This window comes from Aquarana catesbeiana, linkage group LG11, assembly GCF_042186555.1.
Source record: "Aquarana catesbeiana isolate 2022-GZ linkage group LG11, ASM4218655v1, whole genome shotgun sequence".
In the NCBI taxonomy this organism is placed as follows: domain Eukaryota; kingdom Metazoa; phylum Chordata; class Amphibia; order Anura; family Ranidae; genus Aquarana; species Aquarana catesbeiana.
Window position 1 is genome coordinate 116580061 of NC_133334.1, and position 24963 is coordinate 116605023.

Genomic DNA, 24963 nt, shown 5'->3' on the forward strand with positions numbered 1-24963 from the left:
TAGTAAACTCTTTAAGTGGTTCAGTGACATTGTGTGAGTTTCTCATTGATAACATCCTACTACAGCATGGAACCCAAGGTGTCAGAGGTAAGAGAGGATCTGCAGAGTCAGGGTAGCCAGTGGGGTATAGAGTCAATCAGCAGCCCTCATGGGGGTACCGCTACATTTGGAGGTCCCACAGAGATATCCCATCTGGCGTGCCTGAGCAGATTAGTTGATGAGTCCAGAGTAGAGGAGGTCATGGACTCAGCTACGGCCACCGAATGGGCCCAGGAGTGTGGGAGCCGGTTGGAGAAAACCACAGTTCTGAGGCTATCAGGAGTCCGGTGGTTCGATAAAGAGGTACGGCAGTTGATGAGAAAGGCTATCCCAGAACAGGGGTCCTACCTCTTGGACCTGAAACATGACTTGGAGGAAGATTTCACCTATGCTCTTCTAGAGTGGAAAGAGGACGTTCTGGCGGAGTTCAAAAAGGGGGTGGTGAGTCTAGCAGAAGGCCTAGATGGCCATGTGATCCCAGAACAGTTGTCGGAGGAGGCGGGTGAGAAGTCCCCTGGGTAACCACAAGAGAGCCCTGTCGCAGGCAGTCCAACTGTGGATAATCCAAATACCGCCAGTGTAGCAGTAAAAAGCCCAGGAGCCGGGATGCCTCCTGCATCATTCTATCTGGACATGAGTCGCCTAGTAGACAGTCTTGATACAGAGTCACAAGACATCCACCAATGAAGGCTATCGGAAACTACCGACCTTCTCAGGTTTTTCTATCTATCTCCTGTCCACAACCTTATCCCGGAGATCCCGGTGACAGTGCCTTGCCACCCATAGTTGATTGTTTGCTTCAGTTGCACTACCAGGGACTGAAATGCTCCAGGAAAGCTCTTTTCATGCTGAGCTAATCAAAATGACCACAGCTGATCACAGTCGAAAGTCAAATGGCTTTGTGTGCCATTATGAAGGTGATTGGCTACACCTAATTGAGTTTTGAGTCATTTTTAGGAGGGGGCGATCCTTTTTGCAACTCAGTGATTCTGTTTTTTTATTTTTATTTTCTGACATGGTGTTTTATCTTTCAATTGGATGTTATGAGTTTCATTGCGTAAATACAGCTGGATAAAACAAAAAACTGTGTCTGTCTTCATTTCAGGCTGCAAAGAAACACAGAAAAGAAGGGTTCTTTTTGTACAATTGCAAAGAAACAAAATGTGATTATTTTAAAGGGGGTGATTCTTTTCAATACCCACTGTATATTGTTACCAATAAGCAACTCTAGTGAGAACTAGAATTTCATTCATCTGTGTTAATTTTTAATTGCAGATACAAAACTGGTTGCTGTGAGGCTATGCAAAAAGTGTTTATTCAATATACATTGATTAATATAACATAGTAAGAAACTTTTTTTGCAAAGTCTATTGCAGGTATGCCTCAACAACATGTGGGGCATTATGTAATTTTGGGTGAAAATACTATGTTTATTGCATTGTAGAATCGAGTATGATAAGAAAAAATAATAACAGAGCTGATGTTTGTAGATACAGTATGTGATACTTCCTAACGATGACTGAGAGATACCTTTACACTGGACATAGGTGAATTGAAAATTAATCTGGTTCAGCAGGGACTGGCCAAATTCCAAACCATGTATGGCCCTTCCCACTCAACAGAAGTCAATATGATGATCAAAATCTGTTGAATGGGAATGTTGGAAAACTTTTGTCAATCAGCGGTTACACCCGCTGATCAGTGTATTTTCACAGCGTGTGAGTCCCGCTATCAGGATACGATAGCACAGTGGGGAGGATTCCTCCATCTACCTTGTTTGTTTGGATAGGGGAATCCATTCTTTTTTTTCAATCAGCCTACTGTCTGATTGAAAAAAATTAGCCAAGTATGGCCAGCCTTAGGTAATGAGTAAGTAGTAGATAAAACATGGCTTAGTATTTTTACTTATAAAGAAAACCTGGTCTGAGAGAAATGCAGGTGCTGCCATGTTGACCTTCTTCAGAAAATACCTGTTTGCCAGCTATCATCATAATGCTTGCCCTCTGGCTTTGGTTATGTCTGTAGCAATGCTATGTAAAAATTATGTTTCTCAGAAGTTCTTGCAGCATGCTTGTTCTTGCACTTTAACCGCTTGTCGACCAGCCGTCGTCATATACTGCGGCAGGTCGGCACGTTCCCACGAGCCATAGTAGCTGTACGCCGCCCCTTTAACCTCCCTGGCGCTATGATTATTTCGGATTTTAGGTGCTGAAAGCGGTACCATTATTTTGCATGGAAATTTGGCGTTTTATATTGTAGGCCTGTAATTCTTAACAATAACACACTTAAATCTGTCCACCAAGAGTCTAGTAGATATCCCGGGTATGATGAAGTTTGAAACACAAAAACATAAATTACAATATAATAAATAAATATAAATAATTAAAAAAAAAAAAATAATAATAATAAAATAAATTTCCCCACGATTCACTATCGCTCAATTCTGCAAGTGTTCGAATTTACTATCGCTGTTTTCTAGCTGGTCTAAAGCCACTTTTGACATAAAGGGACACTTTTTGGTTGCTATGGACAATCTCAAGTTTCCAGGCAGAAAGAACAGTATATATAATAAAACTGCATGCAGGGCATTGGACAAAGCACTGGGGACAAAAGGGATGTGAAATGATTTCATACAGTACTGTAATCTGTAAGATTACAGTACTGTATATGTTATGATTTTTACTTTTTTTTTAATTTGCCACCAGGCCCCGCCCCGTGCGTCATGGCGCTCGCATGGAACGGAGCCTGGCACAGAGAGGCTTTGGAGGAAACAGAGCCCGCAGACACAGCGGGGGACATCGCAGGATCCTGGGGACAAGGTAAGTAATGCTGCACCAGGATCCTGCAATGTAATCCGAGTGTGGCTCGGGGTTACTGCTAATGGTGCTAAAATTTAACCCCGAGCCACACTCGGGAAAACCGTCAGGGAGGCTACGCGAGGATAGCAGGCGGCGCGCCGCCAAAGGCGTACCGCTGCACTGCGGGGGAGCCGATGCGCGTAGCCGACAGTCAGACGCGCAATCGTGGGCACAAGAGCTAGAACAGGGACGTGTGTGTGGAAACACACAAATCCCTGTTCTGTGAGGAGAGGAGACACAGATTGTGAGTTCCTACTAGCTAGCAACAACGATCTGTCATCTCCTCTAGTCACCCCCATCCCACTACAGTTAGAACACACATGAGGAAACACAGTTAACCCCTTGATCGCCCCCTAGTGTTAACCCCTTTCCTGCTAGTGACATTTACACAGTAATCAGTGCATTTTTATAGCACTGATCATTGTATAAATGTCAGTGGTCCCAAAAATGTGACAAAAGTGTCCGATCTGTCCGCCATAATGTCGCAGCCCTGATTAAAAATCGCATATCACCGCCATTACTAGTAAAAAAAAAAAAATTATAAAAATGCCATAAATCTTTCCCATAGTTTGTAGATGCTATAACTTTTGCGCAAACCCATCAAAATACGCTTATTGCGATTTTTTATTTTTTTTTACCAAAAATATGTAGAAGAATACATATCGGCCTAAACTGAGGAAAAAAATAGCTTTTTTTACAAAAAAAATGGGAATATTTATTATAGCAAAAAGTACAAAATATTGTGTTTTTTTCAAAATTGTCGCTATTTTTTTGTTTATAGCGCAAAAAATAAAAACCGCAGAGATGATCAAATACCACCAAAATAAAGTTCTATTTGTGGGAAAAAAAGGGCGTCAAATTTGTTTGGGTACAGCGTTGCACGACCATGCAATTGTCAGTTAAAACGACGCAGTGCCGTAACGCAAAAAATGGCCCGGTCATTAAGCAGGCAAATCTTCTGGGGCTGAAGTGGTTAACCAGGACTGAGTTTAGAAATTATGAGCCCCTCTGCCTACCTGACAGGGCCCCCCCTCATCTCTCCCACTTGGTGTGACTTCTGGTACTAGTGTGTGTAATGTGCGGACACAGTATGTAATGTCAGTGCAGAGCAGTACATTCAGAAAGGTCAATGCCTAGGGCAATGCAAAAAGGCAGTGAGCAGTATGTTGTGGCAGGGCGGGGCAGTGAATGGTATGTACTGGCATGGCAGTAATCAGTATGTAGTGGCAGGACAGGTCAGCATGTAATGACAGGGCAGACAATGAGCAGTATGCAGTGGCAGGGCAGTCAGTCAGCAGTATGTAGTAGCAGGGCAATTTGTACTGGTAGGGTGGTGAGCAGTATGTAGTAGTAAGTCAGGGCAGTCAGTAAGCTATTTGTATTGGCAGGGTAGGACACTTAGTAAGCAGTATCCAGCCAAAATGCAAGGGAAGGTCCCTGGCCATCTGTTTGTGTACGATGTAGCAGGCAAGGAATGTGTGGTGATCTGGTGACAACACCAGAGTGGAGTGGACCATCATGGCTGGGGGGCTTGACCACAATACCAAGCAAGGGGTGTTACAGGTAGCTTCTCTTACATTCTGGTTAGTATGACAGATGCAATTGCAATGTAGGGCACGGGTGGTCTGTGGTGCATCATTGCTGAAGCTGAGGAGTATTATTTTTTGGAGCAGAAATTCCCTTTTAGACAGTTGTCACCAGAACAGGTATCCCTATTGGAAAATTCCTGCTCCAGTGTCAACTGTTGAATTTACAATTTAGTTCTGTCCTAGTGCAAAACGTTTTGGTGTTAGATACATTTTAAGATGTCTCTGGAGCCCTGTAAACCTTCTACATAAACCATTTGGGGAAAACCTTCACTTTGTTCTTTTCTGTACTTGATGATGTAGAGTTAATATTCATATGCCAGAAAACCAGTCATCCACTAGATTCTTAGTTTTGGCAGTTTTATAATGACATCTACATTCTTCCTTTTGTAAAACAGCCAGTAACATTTTGACTTAACTCTTTGTTCCTTGGATCCAAGAGCTGTCATTTCATCATGCTCTGGGACAATGTGTTTTAAAGAAAGGAAGAGTGACATTCTCAGAATTGTAACATGGAGAGTGGCCAAAGCTGCAAGCTGATATTTCATAGATAGGTACAAAAAAAAAAAAGTGCAGAACATGATGCGAGGAGGTGTGTGTATGCACAGGGGGGGGGGGGGGTGACGGATAGGAAGAACGTATATGATAAAAGTAATTTCACAAGCATCATTTCAAATTACACAGCTCCTCATCCACATCTGTATACAGCTTAGTTGAAAAGGACCTATATATTTCATACCATTGTATATTGTAAAAAGCTTTGAATGAAATAATTCCCATGGCTTTTAATGATGTCCTGGTGTCTATTGGTGGAGTTGGGTGCTTTCAAATATTGCATACTATTCTTCTTTTGGTACCTGTAGCCTTGTTATCTTGCCATAACCTTCTACAGAACTTCACTGGAGCTATACCTGATCACTACTGCAAACTTCCCTCTGCCAGAGTCTTGAACAGCCATGATGAGACACGGCTTTTCAAGTTGTACATCCCACTGGACAAGAACAAAAAGCCACAGAGGTGTGCCCGGTACCAAATTGTCAAAGGATTTCTGCTCAACGCCACAGCGCATCAGTGGGAAGAAAAGGGCACTGAATTTTGCAAGGATGGATGGACCTATGACAGAAGTGTCTTTTCCTCTACAATTGTTACTGAGGTATGAAACCAGTTTTGTAGCCCGCACATTGCTCATAAGCAGCTTGCATTTAAGATCTGCTTCTTAGAAAGGTCAATCTGTATTTTAAGAGGAGGAATCCTATGGCAGAATTTGACAAAGCAAAGGAAGTGTGAACTAACTTGTTTAGCTTGCTTGTGGTACAACCCATACAGTACAAAGCAGTAAAAGAGGATAATGATGATGACCACAATTCTATAGAGTCTATTTCTTTTTAAGGCAGTAGGGTAGAAGAGGTAGAAATTACCATGAGGCCCAATGAATTGGATTCACCTGGCTCTTACAAGGGTTAAAGATTTAAGGATGCAACTGAATTTCAATGTATGAGGCAGAGAATGACTAAGCTCTCTATGCCCTAATATCAAATGTGAAAAAGCCCATGCCACTCATTTTTAATAACACGTTTGAATACAAATTTCTCACATGGTATAACAACATTTAAGACCATAATATCCTATCCTAAGAACATAATGTCCTATAGCCAGTAAACACATCATGAAGACACTTAATTTGCAGCAATAAATAATATCTTCAATCAGGTCTTTGGGCCCTAATGGGGTTGCTAGGTTTGCTACCCCTTTGCTTTCCATTATCCTAAATTAAATTATGTGATATTGTGTACGAATTATGTATGAGGACAATTATGTATTTTTTGTGGTATGGTAGGTATTAGCAATAACAGTCAAGGGATGCTGGTACATGTTTTTCATTGTAGCCCAGAGAAATACAGCAAATAGCCATCAATCTAACACATTGTTATCTGACTCTGATTCAATGTAAGGAGGAAGAGTAAAGGGGTAAATGCTCCAATTTATTTAAATCTGTACAGTATAGGTGTGACTAATTGGAATAAATGTAGAGGATTACCGGTAGTCTAATCTGAAAGAAATTAGTGATTTTAAAAGAAAAAGGGTGCCTTGCTGCAAACGGGATAGTAGATGAATTATGATTACTGTGTAGGAAAAATAAACCATACAAACAAATTAGAGTATAAGATATGGTATGATATGCATAAGTATAGAGTATGTTGGTAAAAACCATAATCATCACTTATCGCAGGAAATAATAGAATCAACCAATATAATAAAAAATGAACTTCAGTTATGATGAACAGCATGGTAATTGTCCAAACACTGGACCAGACAATTTTTTTAATGCAGCACACCACAATGCAGTATGTGGGTTATTGTTGTGCTGCAGTGTTGGCGCATTGCTCACTACTGTTTGCCACTACTGTTACAGTGAGTGGGATGCCATTCAAAATAACAGCAGTTCAATGCACCAATACATTTTTTTTTCTGTTTAGTTCCTAATAAAATACTTGAGACTACTGATTGTATAAAATTATAATGAACTTTGTAAAATAACCTTGCTTTCTGCCAAAGCTTTTGTGCCAAATAGTATTATTTTTTGAATTTGCTGGTACACACATTTCTGTTTTCTTTTTGAGAAACAAGTGCCAACTTCCATCTCTCACATTTCACAATATGTGGTGGATGTACAGTTTTTTGCTATAAAGAGAAAATCCTCTAAAATACTTTTTTTTTTCTTACAGTGGAATCTAGTTTGTAACCATAGCTCGCTGAAACAGATAGCACGTTCCATCTACATGACAGGCGTGCTTCTGGGAGCTCTAGTCTTTGGCAGCCTTGCTGACAGGTAAGTAATGTCGCATGATAACAAGTATGACACCGCATGCTCATGTAGACTGTGTGGTTATAGTGCCACAAATCATATTGTTCTATAACCAAGCTCAATAGTGTTAAATCAATTACTTGAGCTCTGTAGACTCTGATTTTAAAGAAAATAGTTTAACCAAAAGTTCAATGGATGATAGTGATTCAAGTTACATTAAATTATGGCTAGAATGAAATTGTGCCCTGTATTATTCTAGACATAATTTAAATTTAACTTTAATGAGCTTTATGTAGCTGTCCTGACCACTTACTAACTGTAAACTGGATTATGGAAAGAAATTCAGATAAAGACAATTAGTCCTGCTATGTACTACGCAATTATTTACAAAAACAGTATGACTCATGTAAAGTCTAATGCTGGCTTCACACCTTTGCGGTAACTCATGGTAAATCGCTCATTGCCGCAACGCATAGTAAAGTGGAATCAGAGTTGCAATGTTTTCTTGTGATAGTCACCCAAATGCACCAGATGAGAATAACGGGTAAGTGTAACCACATTACACAGTGGGATGGGTTAAAGGGGCATGGTTAAATAAAACCTGAAAAGATCTTAAAAAAGAACTTCAAGTGATTTTAAAAGTAGATTTTAAAAAAAAAATAACAAACATGTTATACTTACCTGCTCTCTGCAATGGTTTTGCACAGAGCAACCCTGATCCTCTTCTCGGGTCCCCCGCCAGCACTCCTAGCCCCCCCCCCACGAGTGCCCCATAGCAAGCGACTTGTTCCGTTGATACACAGAGTGGGGATCGGCCCCAACCCCACTCCCTCCTCACTGGCTGTGATTGGCAGCAACAGGAGCCAGTGCGAGAGTCGCTGTATTAAGTATAAGGGGGGCTGGGGGGCTGGGCTGCATACAGAAGGTTTTTTTAGCATAATTCAGAGAATGTATTAAGGTAAATAAACCTTCTGCCTTTAGAGCCACTTTCAGGAATAAATTATATGTAGTGTTCGGGAGTCATATAAAACCCAGCATGCAGAGTGCAGTGGTCAGGAGTATGAAATGCACAACATAGTTCCTATATGTAAGACACCGGGTGCAGGGGTCAGAAGTGCATACAAAGTTCAGGTGAACATAAAATGCACAGCATGCAGGAGTTTGGAGTGCATAATGCACAGAGAGCAGGGATCAGAAGTATGTAATGCACAGAAGCTGGGGTCAGGAGTATGTAATGCAGAGTGCAAGTCTCAGGAGTGCCTATAGCATTGAGTTAACAGGCCAAGAGTGTGTAACTTGCAGGGTGCAGAGGTCAGGAGTGCGTAACATACAGAGTGCAGGGGTCAGGAGAGTGTCAAACACAGGCCAACGTACAGAGTACAACCAAATTGCACAGAGTGCAGGGGCCAGGAGTACATGATGCACAGAGTACGGGGTTTACAAGTGCATAACGTACAGAGTTCAGGGGTCAGGCATACATATTGAGTGTAGGGGTCAGGAGTACATAATACACAGAGTGCATGGGTCAGGAGAGTGCAACGCAAAGGCCAGTATACAGAGTACAACAAAAATGACTTCCTCCTCCCAGTAAAATCCCCCCAGGCCCATAACCCCCACAGTACAGATATCCTCCAACAGCTCCAGTTCCCCTCAGGACAGATTACCCCCCCAGAGCTTTAAACTTCCCCTCCAGCAAGGACCCCTACTCCTAGAACACCCCCTCAGTACAGACTTCCCTCGTACAGACCACCCCCTCAGAACAGACCTCCACCCAGCACCTTTCCAGTACAGAATTATCTCCCTGTACAGACTGCCTCCTTCCACATCAATACAGACCCCCCCCTTCCCCAAACTCAATCACCTGTTGCAATGGAGACCTCAGGTGCTGTTTACAGTGAGTTAAAGTCCACCCCTCAGCTGTGTGCCATGTGTCCATAGAACTGCAGCTGTCTGGCTGGCAGAAGTGGCACTGTAGTGCAAATGCCACAGGAATTGCAGTGCCATGAAGAAAACAAAAAAAATGTTGGCCAATCTCAGGCTTGAGACCCAGGATTGAGGCTGGATGTTGGGCACATGCCCAGGATGCCTGGTAATAGCAACGCCCATGTCCAGGTTTAGCTGTGTTGTACATTGGCAGCCCATTCAAAATGAATGAGCTTCTTTAATGCAATGCACATTAGTGTGTGGTAACACACCACAAGGCACCATACATATGTGGGCCCTAAAGGTACCACCACACATTCAAAAAAATTTCAGCTCTAGCCATTTAGGGTTGGATTGGGGAACATTCATAATGTTGTTTGTAAGCCTTTATTAACATCCCCTGCAGGGCTATCTTTTGGGCAAAAGGAAATTGAGCAAGGTGGATCTTTCTCAGCCAGAGATTATTGTTATTGTATCCCTGAACGAGGGGGTTGTTTCTACAGTGCTCCCTCTCCACTCTTAATAGGAATAAGCCTGCATGTTTGCTTAATACAAACATGCATAATTGTAGAAAGGTTTTATATTAGAAAGATCAGTCACTGACTGGATTATGCATGTAGCTTGATAGTGTATTACAAATGAGATGATTAACATCGAGTGCTTAAATTGCTCAGTAGCAAAATATTAAAATCAACCCTGTAGTTTAGCTAAAGGTGATACTATACCCTTATGAATTAAACTTTTAATCAATTCTTGTAATAAGCAGATGCTGTATAGACAAGACATATTAATGCCCTCTCTGTATACTGAAACAGTTCACACAGGTCAGAAAGGAAATAATCTGTTCACTATGAATGTCCTGAACTGGAAAAGGGAGAACATACATTTGTAATTGAGGGGAGAAATTTCCATATCTGATGGTGCTAAGTCGTTAATTAAAGTCGTTGATTAAAGAGTGACAGTCATCAGATATTAATAACTCTAGGTGACAGAGCTGTCTATTTATTTTATACATAATCCTATTTTTCTGTACTAATCAAGGTTTTGCCATGATAATGTATTTCTCTATTCCTAGGTTAGGCCGAATGGAGATCCTGACCTGGTCATACTTGCAAATGGGTGTAGCTGGCACTTGTGCTGCATTTCTGCCAACCTTCGATGCCTACTGTGCATTCCGTTTCCTATGTGGTGTGGCTTCCTCTGCTATTTCTGTCAATAGCATCTCTTTAAGTAAGTGTATGCACTTATCACACAGCTTTTGTTCAGAACCATTACACATATGGTAGTTTAATATGGTTTATAAAGATGTGTTAAGCAAAAATGACCAATAGGCTTGGATGTCTTTCAGCATACACGTGTATCGCTTACCCCATGCTAAATATGTACCCAGGTCTCTCATAATAGTACAGAGGCTGCCAGTCATGCCAGCTCAGTCACACACACACTGACAATTCAGGCTAAGTCTAGGGGATGACTTTTCAGTATTTATTGCTGAAGCACTGCAACGGGGGAGGGGTTTAGGGTCACAGGATACTCCAAACTGATCAGTAGCAACAATAGGAGGAAAAATCTTCTCTCTAATACTTCCAATAGCGGCTTTTCTGAAGGTAGTAGGGAATGGCCAGTATATCTGCAACCCTACAGCAGCAGTCCATATAGCAACCTCTGGCACTCAGTTCCCTTCTGGTACTTGAAAAACTAGTAGTCCACAGCAAGGTCTTTACTCACAGTGTCTCAAGACCTGTGTACCACCCAGCATCCACAGGTAGATCCTCAGTGAGTTAAATAACAAGATCCTTCTCCAGGACTTAAAGACAGTGCCCCCCAGCAAGTAAATTCCTTTGGCAATCTTTTTCCAGGCTCTCAGGTTCAGACTGCAGTCTCTTGTCCCATGTTTCTTCTGCTAGGGACAGCAGCCCCAGGGGGACTGGAACCCTCCTTGACAAGGAAAAAAAACTCTAGCAAAGCTTTCTAAACATTTTCACCTCACCAGCCACCTTCTGGTTGCCTCCTTCCAGGAATTGACTAGGGCATGATGAATATTCACACTGATCATTTGGATCTCCCTGCCCTATACTCTGGAAACTTCTTTCAGAGGAAGGTGGAAGGAATCAAACTCTAAGTTCAGGAAACCCTTAACAGACCAAAACAATCAATTACTGCTCCACTCACTACAATAGAGCCAAAAACTAAATTTAAGCTAGCAGACTAACTAGAGGAGGACGCTACACATGAATTCACCAGTTGCTCAATCTGCTTGAATAAAAAGTAATTTTAGGAACACGGGAAAAATATCTAAGAGCTTTAATATATATTAAAGGTAAACTCCAAACACATTATTAAACACATTACAACTGCTGCTTTACAGAGGATTAAAGGAGGCTGATATCAGGACAGGTACAGGTAGTTATACCAGCTAAATGCAAACATGCTTTGAATGCTTGTTCCAGTAATTCTCTGCCATAATTTCCAGCTCTGTTCCTGTTCACATAGGAGTTTTTGTCCATCGTTTGCATTCTTCATTACCCCTTTTGGCATCCTTTATATGAGACAACCACCTCACAATGGCCACAGCATGTGTACAGAACCAGGAATACATATCTCACCAATAGCTTCAGAAACTTCAGAAACTACCAAAAACTGATATCATTTTAAGTGGACCAACCCTTTAAATGGTATTTTTCTATACATCCCCTGAAAAAAAAATGCTCAATTAAATTGTGGGATGTGAAATATGTCCTCCAATGTTCTAGGACTGTGAGTAGACTAACTCATCTCATTGTTCCCCAAGTTCTAGAATGGATGCCCAAAGATGGCCGCACACTGGCTGGAAACTTCTTTGGTTTCTCATACTCTTTTGGACAATTGGTTCTGTCTGCTATTGCGTACAAGATCAGAGACTGGAGATTGCTTCAGTTTGCTGTCTCAGCTCCATTTTGTATCTTCTTCATCTATTCCTGGTAAGACCTCACTTGTTATGATTACCGGATTGAAAACTGGCAGATAATCTTCACAGTAAACGAAAGTATTATACTACCCTCCACAATCTCCCTGTTTTCCATTTAGGTGGTTACCAGAATCTGCACGATGGCTAATTCTCCGGGATGAGCCAGAAAAAGCTTTGAATCACCTTCGAAAAGTTGCCACTGTTAATGGGAAAAAAAAGGAAGGTGAAAAATTAACTGTACAGGTAAGTAAAGTAGGTACTTAGTTAACAGGAAAATCTGGTTACTAGACACTTACGGAACTGAATCCTGACCAAGGACATGAATGGATTGTCTAACATCAAGTTCCATTTATGAGCAGGCTCTAAGCTATCTGTTTCTCTACAATAAGTAGCTGTAATAATAATAATCACCACAATAATGATAACAGTAGAGTATAAAATGTATTGCAGCTTGTCAGCTTCTGTCATTGTGAAAATAGGATATCTTTATAGTCTAGAAGTCAGTCCGCTTACCTTGGCATGATAATCTACCATCAAAGGGTAAATGTTGATCCATTTGTATGCTTAGACATTCTAGACATTGTTTTCAGCCAATCTTCATAATCAATCCACTTGTTCTTCTGATAGATACTGTGCTCTGAGATGCAGAAAGACATCCTGATAATAAGGGCATCACACTCAGTGTTTGACCTTGTCCGCACTCCGACTATGAGGCGCATGTCCCTTAGTCTCATTATAGTTTGGTAAGTCTTACATGTATGCAAGCTTTTTACATTGGGTAAAATCAAAAGTGCAGTAACCTTAAGAAACCAAGCATGAAATATTTTCATTGATCTGATTGATCTTGTACAACATTGCTATTTGCATTATGTTATTAAATAAGAACAAGGGGGGGCTAATTAGACAGTGTGCACAGGAAACAGGACAGCTTTATATGTCTGACATGATCAAAATTAAAGTGATACTAAAAGTAAACATTTTATTTTTAAAAATTAACAAACATGTTTTACTTACCTACTCTGTGTGATGACTTTCCACAGAGCAGCCCTCTCCTCTTCTTGGGTCTTCCACCGGAGCTCCTGACTCTTCCCCCATGCTGAGTATTCAATCACCCCCGTCCCCTGCTTCATGTGTCCATAAGATACACAGGGTGGGGCCCAGCCCTGCTCCCTTTTCACTTGCTGTGAGTGACAGCAGTCAATGGCTCACACTGCTATCCCTGAGCCGATGAGGAGTCAGAGAGCCGGGAGAGCATCTGCTCTCATGCACATCGATGGATTGAAATCGGGCTCATGTAAATATAACTGGAGGGGGCAGCAAACTGAGGGTTTTTTACCTTTATGCATAGAATGCATGAAGGTTAAACTCCTTCAGCCTGTAGGATCACTCTAATTTTTTGCACTTATTGAGCAGATAAAACCAAGCACTTAAAAAATGGTATATTTAACAGACCAAAAGGGAGAAAATAAGAGATGTTCATTGTTGGGGTTTACATACAGTTTAATCTAGTGTGCATTATTTCCAAATATTTGCTGGATAACATGACATATAAAACTCCAAGGATTTATATCCTGGGCTTGTGTTTAAAGCAGAACTTTACCCATTTTTGCAAGGTCCTCTCGCTTCTCTCTTGCCTCCCTCCCTCCCTCTTACACATTACCAAAAAAAAAATATTTGAAAAGTAAAAACTTTTTTTTTCTTGCTAAACCCTAGCCTAGGCCAGGGTGACATAACGGCAGAGACAACACGGCATGTATGTGCATCTGGGAGATCTTGGAAACTGCCTCCTGGGATGGCGGTGTCACACTTCACGCCAATTGCGATATGACTGATGTCATATATTGCGATATGACATGATATATGAGGAGCCCTACACGCGGGGGTTCCTTTTGCAGTGCATGCATTTATCAAAGCCCATGAACAGGCAGGGCTGCATTCGTGTGAAAATAAAACATTATTGCAGAACCCTGGTTTAGAGATGAGCCATTCATTGTAAAAATGCTGTCCCATGTCACTACACACCTTCCTCTTGTTGTATGTTTCATTTAGGAGGGACACTACTGAGCCCATGCCCTCTCTACCAGTCCAGCTTACCTTTGCCCCTCACTCCCAATGACAGAATGAGGTCCCGCAAAGCACCTAGTGTGGACCTTATGCATACTTTCACTTAACTCCCCCACTCTCCTGTTCTTGGGGTCTCCATACCAAGTGTGTGGTCCCAGGAAAGGAGCCCTGTGATGGGAGTCACTTTGGGCAGGGGGTTTGTGGAACCCAGCTTACCGTAGAGAGCTCTGTAAACTCCTTGGCTAGATCCTCCAGCCCCTCGTATGTGTAAGTTACCCTGCATCTATTAGGGGCACATGGTGACCGAGAACCCTGCACTAACCAGACTCACCATGCAATCACACCAGACTCAGCATTTCATGTTAGCCCTGTTATCCAGGGTCTTATATGTGTGGTTTGTGTTGAAAGAATGAAGGGGCTCTTTCACTTGGAACAATAATATTTCTGAACAATATCCCTCAAGAAATATATGAAGATAAATTAATTCCACCTTTCCAACTGCTGGGATATTGTGCTAGCTTGGTCTCATAGACTGTTGTATACTTTTTACTAGATCGTTTGAGGTGTGGTTGTATCCCATTGTTCTATTGTTTCTGTCTGCCTTGGGAGCAAAGTATTATGGGATGTATATGCTTATGTGAATTGGCTTACTTGTTAATGAAACCCCTGTCAGCTATTAGATGCTAGAGGGGAGGGGGATTTCTCCAGCAGCCACTCCTAAAGGCGGTCTCCTGTTGGAAAGTTGAATACACCTGTGTGTCATGTTACTTAGGAGGAGGTAAAGTTTGCCCCGCCATGTGTCATTATGCAAAGTAGGAGGGATTGTCCCTGAGTGTATATCTGGTTTCCTGTATGTAATACAAAAAAAGGAATAATTTGGGGTTGCTTGTACCACATTCAAAATAGGGAAAGAGAGACTAATAATAAAATTGTTTTTCTCCTGTAGGTTTTCAAGTAACTTTGCCTACTATGGGCTGAGCATGGATCTGAAGGACTTTGGGCTTGGTGTATTCCTAGCACAAGCACTGTTTGGGGGTGTAGAAATGATTGCGAAGCTCATAGTGATGTTGGTGATGACCTTGGTGGGCAGACGAGTCATGCAGTTTTCTTCCCTGTTCATGGCTGGAGTATTGGTTGTATCTTACAGCTTCATGCCTCAAGGTGACCCACCTAAATTAAGTAACATTTTTCAAAAGTAAATAATATTGGGATTTTGTCTTTTAAATAAAAAAAAGTTAAATATAGTGAATGCACTGACTTTCAAAGTTATTAAGCAGCAGTGTTGTATAATTGTTTATATTAAACAGCATAAAATAAGGTGATAATCATAATTTTCTAGTAAACACTATGCTCCTGGATTCTAAACTATCACTTTTAGCTGTTGTTGTCAATGGCTAACCTGTAGACAAAAACTGAAAATCTAGTAGTTACAAGGCTGCACAGAGTGGCCAAAGACTGGAATGTATTTTTGGGCTGGAGGGTAGAAAAACATAATGTTATGGCAGAGTAGAACAGAATGCCCTGTGTACACCACACCTCAAACAACTTAAGCATGTTATGTTAATGGGGTTTTGCTACATGAAATATAATAGGCAATTCTGTTTGAGAACCTCTAGAGTTTTTGCACCCTTTGTAGCAATAAGCAAACCCTAATTCTGCCATGTAGATGTAAATACATACACAGAACACCTATATTTAAAAATGCTTAGGACAAACAGATCCCCAGCAATCAGCTCCAAAAGAACATACTTCTCTAGTGACCACCTCCACACCCCCATGCACTTCTCCACTGACCAGTGTGACCACTACTGTACCAAAATCCACCTTTCCACTGGCCACCACAGCAATGACACCTACTTCTCCACTGACCACTACTATAGTGACAACACCTTATCCAAGGACTGCCACTAAACTGATGTGCACTTCTTCACAGAAGACCCACTACTGCACTAACACATACTTCTCCAATAACTGTACCAATGTGCATTTCTTCACTGAACACCACTGTATCAATGTGTTCACTTTTTCACTGAAAATCACTGTTCACTTTTCAACTAACCACCAATGTACCAGCTCATACTCCTTCACTGATCACCACTGTAATGATGTGTACTTAATCACTGGCCACTACTCTACAAGCAGTCACTTCTCCACTGACTACCACTGTGCCAATGTGCAATTCCCCAATGACTACAAACATACTGCTCACTTCTCCACCTACCACCACTGTACTGACATACACTAGTCCACTGACCACCACTGTGTCAACATACACTTTACTAACCACTGTGAACCAACGCAATACTCCACTGACCACCAGTCCACCACTGTGCTGATGCACACTTATCCACTGACCACCACTGTCCCAACGTACGCGCCTACACTGACCACCACTGTGCTGATGCACACTTATCCACTGACCACCACTGTCCCAATGTACGCGCCTCCACTGACCACCACTGTGCTGATGCACACTTATTCACTGACCACCACTGTCCCAACGTACATGCCTCCACTGATCACCACTGTTTTTACACATCACTTTACTGACCACTGTGAACCAGTGCAATACTCCACTGACCATGACTGCCACCAGACACTTCCCCATTGACCACCATTGTTCCAGCAACGTGTTTTCCCAACTGATACCTTACTGATACACTTCGCCACTGACACATCTCTATTGATTGCTGCCATAGTAATGTTGTACAAACTGATACATTATGTACATTGTGCTAGACATTATACTCCTCAGACTGCTGAACTCTGTGTTGAACATTTATACCACTACAAAGTTTTTTTTAGGTATTCCTATTTAATCTTATTCAACAAATTGGCACGCTTTTGCTATTTTCTAAAAAAAAAAAAAAAAAAAAAAAGCATACTGCAATATCATCTGTCCCTTTTTTTGGAGGGGAAACATTTTTCCTCTTTGATACTTGAACACTTTCAAGCACAAGTCATCTTTCTGATTAACATAAAAAAAAAAGGATTTTACATTTTAATTACTTTCTACAGAAAGATGTGAAGCATATGTTAAATGTGATGACATCCCTGCTAAATTAAAATATTCTCTAGGGTTCCTTCAATAGCTAGTCTTTAAATTACAAGCAAGTAGCAACAATCAGTTTTTATGTTCCTAATACAAGTGGTAGTGTGGAAGCAGATTTATTATTGCTTACTGTACATTAATACAATAGCAAGAAGTATCTGTAAATTGTGTCAACCCCGCCCCTGAAGAGCAGCCTGTTCATAATTATTATTATTTTTACTTGTAGAAAAGAATCTGCTGTGTACAGCCCTGGCAGTGACAGGAAAAGCTTTCCTGGCATGTGCTATAACCTGCATGTACTTGTACACTGGAGAGCTGTATCCTACAGAAATAAGGTAAGTAACCTTGTGTAGCTGAAAATGAACATATGCAAAGGATAAATGCTAGAAGGATTTACATGCATTGTGTTTTGTGACCCACAGGCAAACTGGAATGGGTTTTAGTGCTATGAATGCTCGTCTGGGCTCTGCTGTTGCCTCTATTCTGCATCTAACAGGAGATTTCTCTTTTACAATACTTCCTATGATGTTCGGAATCTCTCCTATTATTGCAGGCTTTTTCTCCTGCTTCCTAATGGAAACCAAAGATTCCCACTTACCTGACACTATTAATGAAGTGGAAAATAGGTGAGTTCTACTATTCTCCCTTTGCTAATTATCTCACGTCCCCCTTAGCTTTGGGAAGAAGTCCTTTGTCAAGCAACACATTCTTACCTTCACGCAACTGTAAAAGCTCTATAAAGAATGGAGTGGTACAGTATATTAAATCTGTATGTTTTCTAACCCCACCACCAGTCATGGAGCTTAGAGTTGTTTGGACTGCAATGTTATTAGTTAGAGCAAAGTGTCATAAAATGACAGATCTCCAATCATTTATGATGGATGATGTGAAATATTAAGGTCAGCTGGGTACCAGTTCGTTAATCTGAACTGGAAATATTGCAATAAATTGCATAAATAAGCAATCAGTACAGAGGACAGATTAATTATTAATAGCTACTACAAGAGGAACATAGAGGCTGCCATAGTTGACATGGTGTCTGAAAATACTACATGCTGGTTGTCATGCTGACCCTCTGACTTCAATACTGTGAGTTACTGACCTGAAACCAATATGCAGATAAGAACCTCTGACTTAACTTTGACCTTCCTGACTTTGTTCTAGGTTGGTAAACTGGCAGATAGAATTTTAAGAAGGTCAGCAAGGGCAGTTCCCATATTTTTAATTCATGAGTCTTGACACACTTAAAGCTTGATTTATTTACCCAAGATAGTATATGGTTAGAGGGGGGGCTGTGGGAGAGGGTATATATTCACCATATATAAATGAATCATAAATCATAAATAAGTAGCATAGAAATACCAAATATAGGGGTGCCCAAACTTTTGAAGAGCGAGGGCCACTTAAGCGACATGGTAACTGGTCGCCGGCCACATTAAGTGGAGCGGGCAGATGACAGGTCCATGTCCAGAGCTGACACAGCCCGCTCTACTCTATGGGCCCTCCGATCCGATCTACCCAGATGGAAGGGGATGGATCTCCCCTTTTGTTTTTTTTTTCAGCGGATCGAATTGGAAGTAGGTGGGTGTAAATAGCCACAAGTCAGATTACATCTGTGGCTCCATAGAGGTGAACGGAGGGTCTGATTGGGTCGGACCGATCGTGTCAAAGGGGCCTAATGCCGCGTACACACGAGCTGACTTTTCGTCTGACAATTCGATCGTGTGTGGGCTCCAGCGGACTTTGTTTGCTCAAAAGTTGGACGGACTTAGATTTGAAACATGTTTTAAATCTATCCGTCGAACTCGAGTCCGGTCGAAAAGTCCGCTCGTCTGTATGCTAGTTTGACGGACAAAAAGCCACGTTGGGCAGCTATTGGCTACTGGCTATGAACTTCCTTGTTTTAGTCCGGTCGTACGTCATCACGTAGAAATTCGACGGACTTTGGTGGATTGTGTGTAGGCAAGTCCGTTCATTCAGAAAGTCCGTCGTAAAGTACGTTGAAAAGTCCGCCGGGCAAAGTCTGCCGTAAAGTCCGCTCATGTGTACGCGGCATAAGGCTGCTTTCACACTGATGTGCCCTGATTTACGCACACTGAGGGTGCAGCGCAGTGCACCTGTGGCTTTCCTGTGGGTTAGCTGCACCTTGCCATAGACTTCTATTATATCCTGCAGGTGTGGTGCACTTTCTGAAAGCACACCAAACCTGCAGGTAATAACAGAAGTCTATGGCTCAGTGCAGGTAACCCGCATGTGTTCTGCGCTGCACCTGTGGATCAGTTTGAAAGCAGCCCAGTAACCACTGCAGAACATATATGCCCATATATACACTGTGACGTTAGTAATAAATGTATCTTTAATAACAGTTGTCCATTGAAGTATCGCCGGCTGTTGCTTTACCAGGCAGAGTGCATTTGGTATTACTCCACCTGTGACAGGAGTTGGCGCTATACAGGAAGCAACGGTTTATGTGGATCTGCTCTGCAGCCGCTTACATCCTCTACTGACAGATTCATTCACAACACTGATGGTCTGGGATGGCGGTTTAGCAACCCACGATCTGGGCTTGCCAACCCACCATTCCAGAGCAGGAGGTCACATCAGAGGGCTTTGCGGGCCACATGTGATCTTCTGGGGCTGGGCAAGGACTGCAGAGCAGTGCTGGAAAAGAGGAGTTTATGAGGTGCAAAAAAGTGTGAACCTGGATGTATTACGTGTTTATAGACACTCCTATTGAAGTTTATGGCGCCAACAATGCCTAATTAAGCTAAAAAATAGCTCACGTACTTCTTTGAGAGTAGTATGTAGACCATGCAAGGGACTGAGTGTTAAAATGTGAACATGCACAATTACAAATTATGGGATTCTGCATGTTGAGTGTAATCTAGTGTAAATAAACACACTACAAAATGCCCAGGTGTGAATGAAGGCTTATTGCTATTGGAAGTCAGCAGTATTAAACCCAAAACCCCAAAAAATATATATTGCAGCTCACAATCATGTGGTGGCTGCATCAGTTTTCTTTGTTTTTTCCCTCTGTTTTCACCTGGTGATCTGGCCAGTAACATACTTCCTGTATAACTGATACACAACTCTAGAGGAATGAGCACAGGAGGCACAGCAGACAGCAGCATTGTCAGTCTGCGGGAGGGGGATGGTTTAATGTTAAATGTATTAGCAGATTTAGATACACTAACAAATTGAAGTCAAACTCCAGTTCAAACTTTATCACCAGTTACAGAAAACAGTTCCTGCCAGTGTTAAAGAGGAAGTAAACCAGGGGGTTTTATTCTTCTTTTTTCTTACCTGCAAAGTGAAGGCATAATGTGCTAGTATGCATGGCATATACTAGCACATTATGTGACACTTACCTGCAAACGAAGCCCTCATCGTCCTTGCTCAAAGCTGCATCCATCTTCTTCCATCTTCCTTCCGGGTCCGCGGACCCTGGCTGTGTGACTGGCCGGAGCCGCGTGACGTCACTCCTGTAAATGCGCATGGGAGGCGCTGGTCACAGCACAAGCTTCTGAAGAAACAGCACGAGCAGCCGTTCCTTCAGAGCGCATGCGCCGATGACATAATCGGCACAGAAAACAGTGAATATCTCCTAAACTGCCCACGTTTAAGAGATATTTACAGTACCTATAGGTAAGCCTAATTCTAGGCTTACCTATAGGTACAAAGAATACAAGAAGGTTTACTTCCTCTTTAACCACTTTCCGACCGCCTTCCGCATATATACTGCAGCAAGGTGGCTTGTCTGCACAAACCAGGGTACCTGTACATCGTGTGCACGTGGTACTGTCCGCTAGCCACTCGGGATCATGGTAAAGAGAGGCAGAACGGTGATCCCCGCTCTGACAGGGGAGGAGAGAGAAATGAGCTGTTCCTAGTGATCTGGAACAGCCTAGTAAGCCCATCCCCCCACAGTTAGAAACACCGCCCTCGGACACACTTAACCCCTTGATCGCCCCCTAGTGTTAACCCCTTCCGTACCAGTGCCATTTATACAGTGATCAGTGCACTTTTATAGCACTGATCACTGTATTGGTGTCACTGGTCACCAAAAAATGACAATTAGGGTCAGATTTGTCTGCCACAATGTCGCAGTCCCACTAAAAATCTCTGATCCCCACCATTACTAGTAAAAACAATTAAAAAAAAAAGTCCCTAAATCTTTCCTCTATTTTGTAGACACTATAACTGTCAATCAATCAATATATGCTTATTGCGATTTTTTTACCAAAAATATGTAGCAGAATACATATTGGCCTAAACTGATGAATAAATTTGTTTTTTGATATATTTTTTGGGATATGTATTATAGCAGAAAGTAAAAATATTGTTATTTTTTTTCAAAATTGTCAGTCTTTATTTGTTTATAGTGCAAAAAATTAAAAGCCCAGAGGTGATCAAATACCACCAAAACAAAGCTCTATTTGTGGGAAAAAAAGCACATCAATTTTGTTTGGGTACAACATCGCAAGACCACGCAATTGTCAGTTAAAGCTATGCAGTGCCACATCGCAAAAAATGGCCTGGTCATTAAGGGGGTAAAGCCTTCTTGGGCTGAAGTGGTTAAGTGGTTTGTCTCATCCATGTGAACAGATACATTTTGCTTGTGAGCTTGTGAAGAGAGCAGCCATCACATCTAGAAAGTTGTAAGCTGTAATATAATAAATGTTTGATTCTGGGTTGAATATTACTTTAATAGGCTTATGTCCATTTAGCTTTTGTAATGCAAATTTCTAAGATCTGTCTCTTTAATCTAATGCAATGTGAATATGTAAGATCTACATATCTACATATCTTATGCAATGTCACTACACGATCAAAAAGTAGTCAACTAATTTTTTCTATTGTTTTGATGATGATGCTGATGATGATTGCTGTTAATATTAAAACTGGGCATGTTTTCAGCTGTGTTGCTTCCGTGTGGATAACCTGTGTATAATTAAACATACAACTTTTGTATAATTAAACATAGAGAGGATCTCCAAGTACAATGACTCTTGAAATGAGGTATTGTCCAATCAATGGGCTGTTAAACTATCTGGTTGTGCAATGACTTAAATAGGTAGCATTGGGCAAGTACATTTTGGATAAAATCAATTTACAAAGAGTTTGTAAATCTCTATATGATTTCTATAAAAGTAAATTGTATATAGTACCATAAGAGAAATTGCCTTGATATAAAGATTAGCGAGACTGTGGACCCTTTAGGCTGGGTTCACACCTATGCAAATTAGATGCGGGTTTCCCTGCATCTAATTCGCATAGCAGGAGAATGGAGCCAGTTCACATATCTCCGTTGCGGCTTCGGAGCGCTCTGTACAGAAACGCTGTGCGTCTTTGGCTCCGTTTCAGGGCCGAATTCAGGCAAAGATTCTGCCCTGATTCATCCCTGAAACGGAGAACAGGGTCGGACAGTGTTGCTGTGCGATCCGCGGCCGGTTTAGGTGTGAACCGAGCCTTAATGGTTTTGCTATGGGGCCCTTTGTACAACATATCTAAAAATAGGCAACTACCAATTTCTGATCAGATACGATTTTTTCTCCACAGGAATATAGGCAAATTATCAGATTCTGAAGAGTCACTTTCTGAGGAGTTCACTTATATGGTTCATTTAAAAGAAATTCCATGATGACCAACACAGTATCTAGATGAGTCCTGACCGAGGATCTCTTGAAGATTTATAGCTGTGAACAGGTTGTAACAGCGTCATGGAGATTTGGTCACTGTGATGTTCTTAGCAGATAGAGGAACCCCTTGAGGGTTCTTTAAAGATGCTTTGTGATGCTGCAATCATTTAATGGAAAACAGTGGGGGAGTTGAATATATGTTAAAAGAGTAGGTATTTACAGTGTTTTTTATTTTGTTTTCCCAATAGAGTATGTAAGGGAAGAGGAAACGTAACATTTCCATAGTATGAATGTCTGTAACTTTTTCTAGAGTTTGGTAAAATATCCCAGAACTGGTCGGATCTAGTCACATTTCAGCATTTGATCCATGTTTACTATTAAGAATGTTTGCAGTGGGGGAATAAAATTATATTTCAGGGTATGACCTAAGACATTGTGTATTTACATTCATCTTGTTAGAGAATAGAGAAAAGGGAAGTAATATTAGATGTATTTTTTCTTGTGGAATACTGTGAAGTTAATATATGAGCCCTTTATATCCTGGCCAATAGTGTTGCTCAAACATGTCCATGTTTCATTCATGGGCAGGTTGCCTGAACAGGCTGAAAATTGTCAAAAACACTAATCCCAAATCCAATTTCCATTGGCCTGTGGTATTACCACAGTCAACACTGCTGGTAATACCACTGCCAATACCGAGTAAAGTCATTGACCAAATTCGGTCAATGATGTTATATGGGATTCCACATGGTAAAGATAAATTACCACAGCCAGAAATCTGTCATTTAGTGGCGGGTGTGCGGCATGTAGAGATCAGTGGGAGACAAGTTATTGTGACTGACGTGAATTAACTCGTTGGATGCCATGATTGATGTTGATTTATTTTGCTGGATGCAGCATGGAATTACTTCTGGGGCATATTTGTGTTTGTGTTTTGACTGATTAAAGGAGTTTTAATTTGGTGTGTGTTTTTTTTTATTTTTAACTCTTTTTTTGCGAACAGGAAAGGATTAGTCCCCCTGTATTCATTCTCTTGAGAGAGGGCAAATATCTGATCACCCCCTAATGATAAAGAGTCTTTCATATGAATCCCCCCCCCCGTTTTACTATTACCCTCACCTCATTCTTTGGGCACACATAGGAAGAGGCCATTGTCCCTCAGAATTGGGACAGGGATGCTCTGCAAGGTGGGAGAGGCTTGCTATTCCATCCTGCAAGGTAATACCCCTCCCCAATGTTAGAAAGTTTGTGGCCTGGTACTAACAGGCTGGGGGCACATGCTCACTGCTTTCCCTCTACTAGCCTGGACTAACTATGCCAAGATGAGGATCTGACTGAAACATTAAGAAGGGGGGCTCTGTGTCATTTTGATGACAATACATTGTTGAATTGAAAACCAGCCCTGTACTGGTTTATAATTTAAATGTAAATAGATAGACTTTAGAGAGCTTCATGCAGAATTATATGTGCAGAATGTCTGCTATGTACACACACGTATGGATGCAGTGCAATTTTTATTACATTTTGTGCCACAAATTTAGTGCACTCTAGCTTTTTAAAAACTGAATCTGTGATGAATTTACATTTCCCAAACACAAACAGCAACAGTACTTGCCAGTCCTTGTCTTACTGACTGGAAATCTATTGTCAAGCTAATAACACTGCTACAAAAATATATCTGACAGCCTGAATGCAAAAATAATCCCTTTATTTTTATAGCCTCTTTATGTTTACAACATCACTCAGGATACAATATACATATTTTAAAACTATTTTAAACAATGTACAATTTGACAGCCTTCTTTCTGATATAACATGTTAAACTAGAGTAAGGAAACAAAATATAAACATCTCTTTCTTTCAGACATTTAACTTACCATACCCAAGATAAAATGGTGATTAGCTAGTCTTTACATTGAAAGATAACTACAAAAGTCTTACAACATCATCTACAGCAGTCAAATTGTGTGATTTGATTGATTCATTAAAGGGACATTCCACTTTCATTAGAAAAGTAGTGAAGCCCCAAGCTTAAGGACTACTTCA

General features: G+C 41.3%; 1 protein-coding gene across 1 annotated transcript; it reads left to right on the forward strand.

The window, feature by feature from the left end:
• Positions 1–5162: 5162 nt before the first annotated feature.
• LOC141112994 (solute carrier family 22 member 20-like) lies at positions 5163–24048 on the forward strand. The gene is made up of 10 exons (XM_073606070.1): positions 5163–5636; positions 7210–7313; positions 10288–10442; positions 12004–12172; positions 12279–12402; positions 12787–12902; positions 15170–15384; positions 17502–17610; positions 17698–17901; positions 22838–24048. The coding sequence occupies exons 1-10, from the start codon at positions 5262–5264 to the stop codon at positions 22917–22919; spliced, it is 1653 nt and encodes a 550-aa protein (XP_073462171.1). The 5' UTR covers positions 5163–5261; the 3' UTR covers positions 22920–24048.
• Positions 24049–24963: the final 915 nt, after the last annotated feature.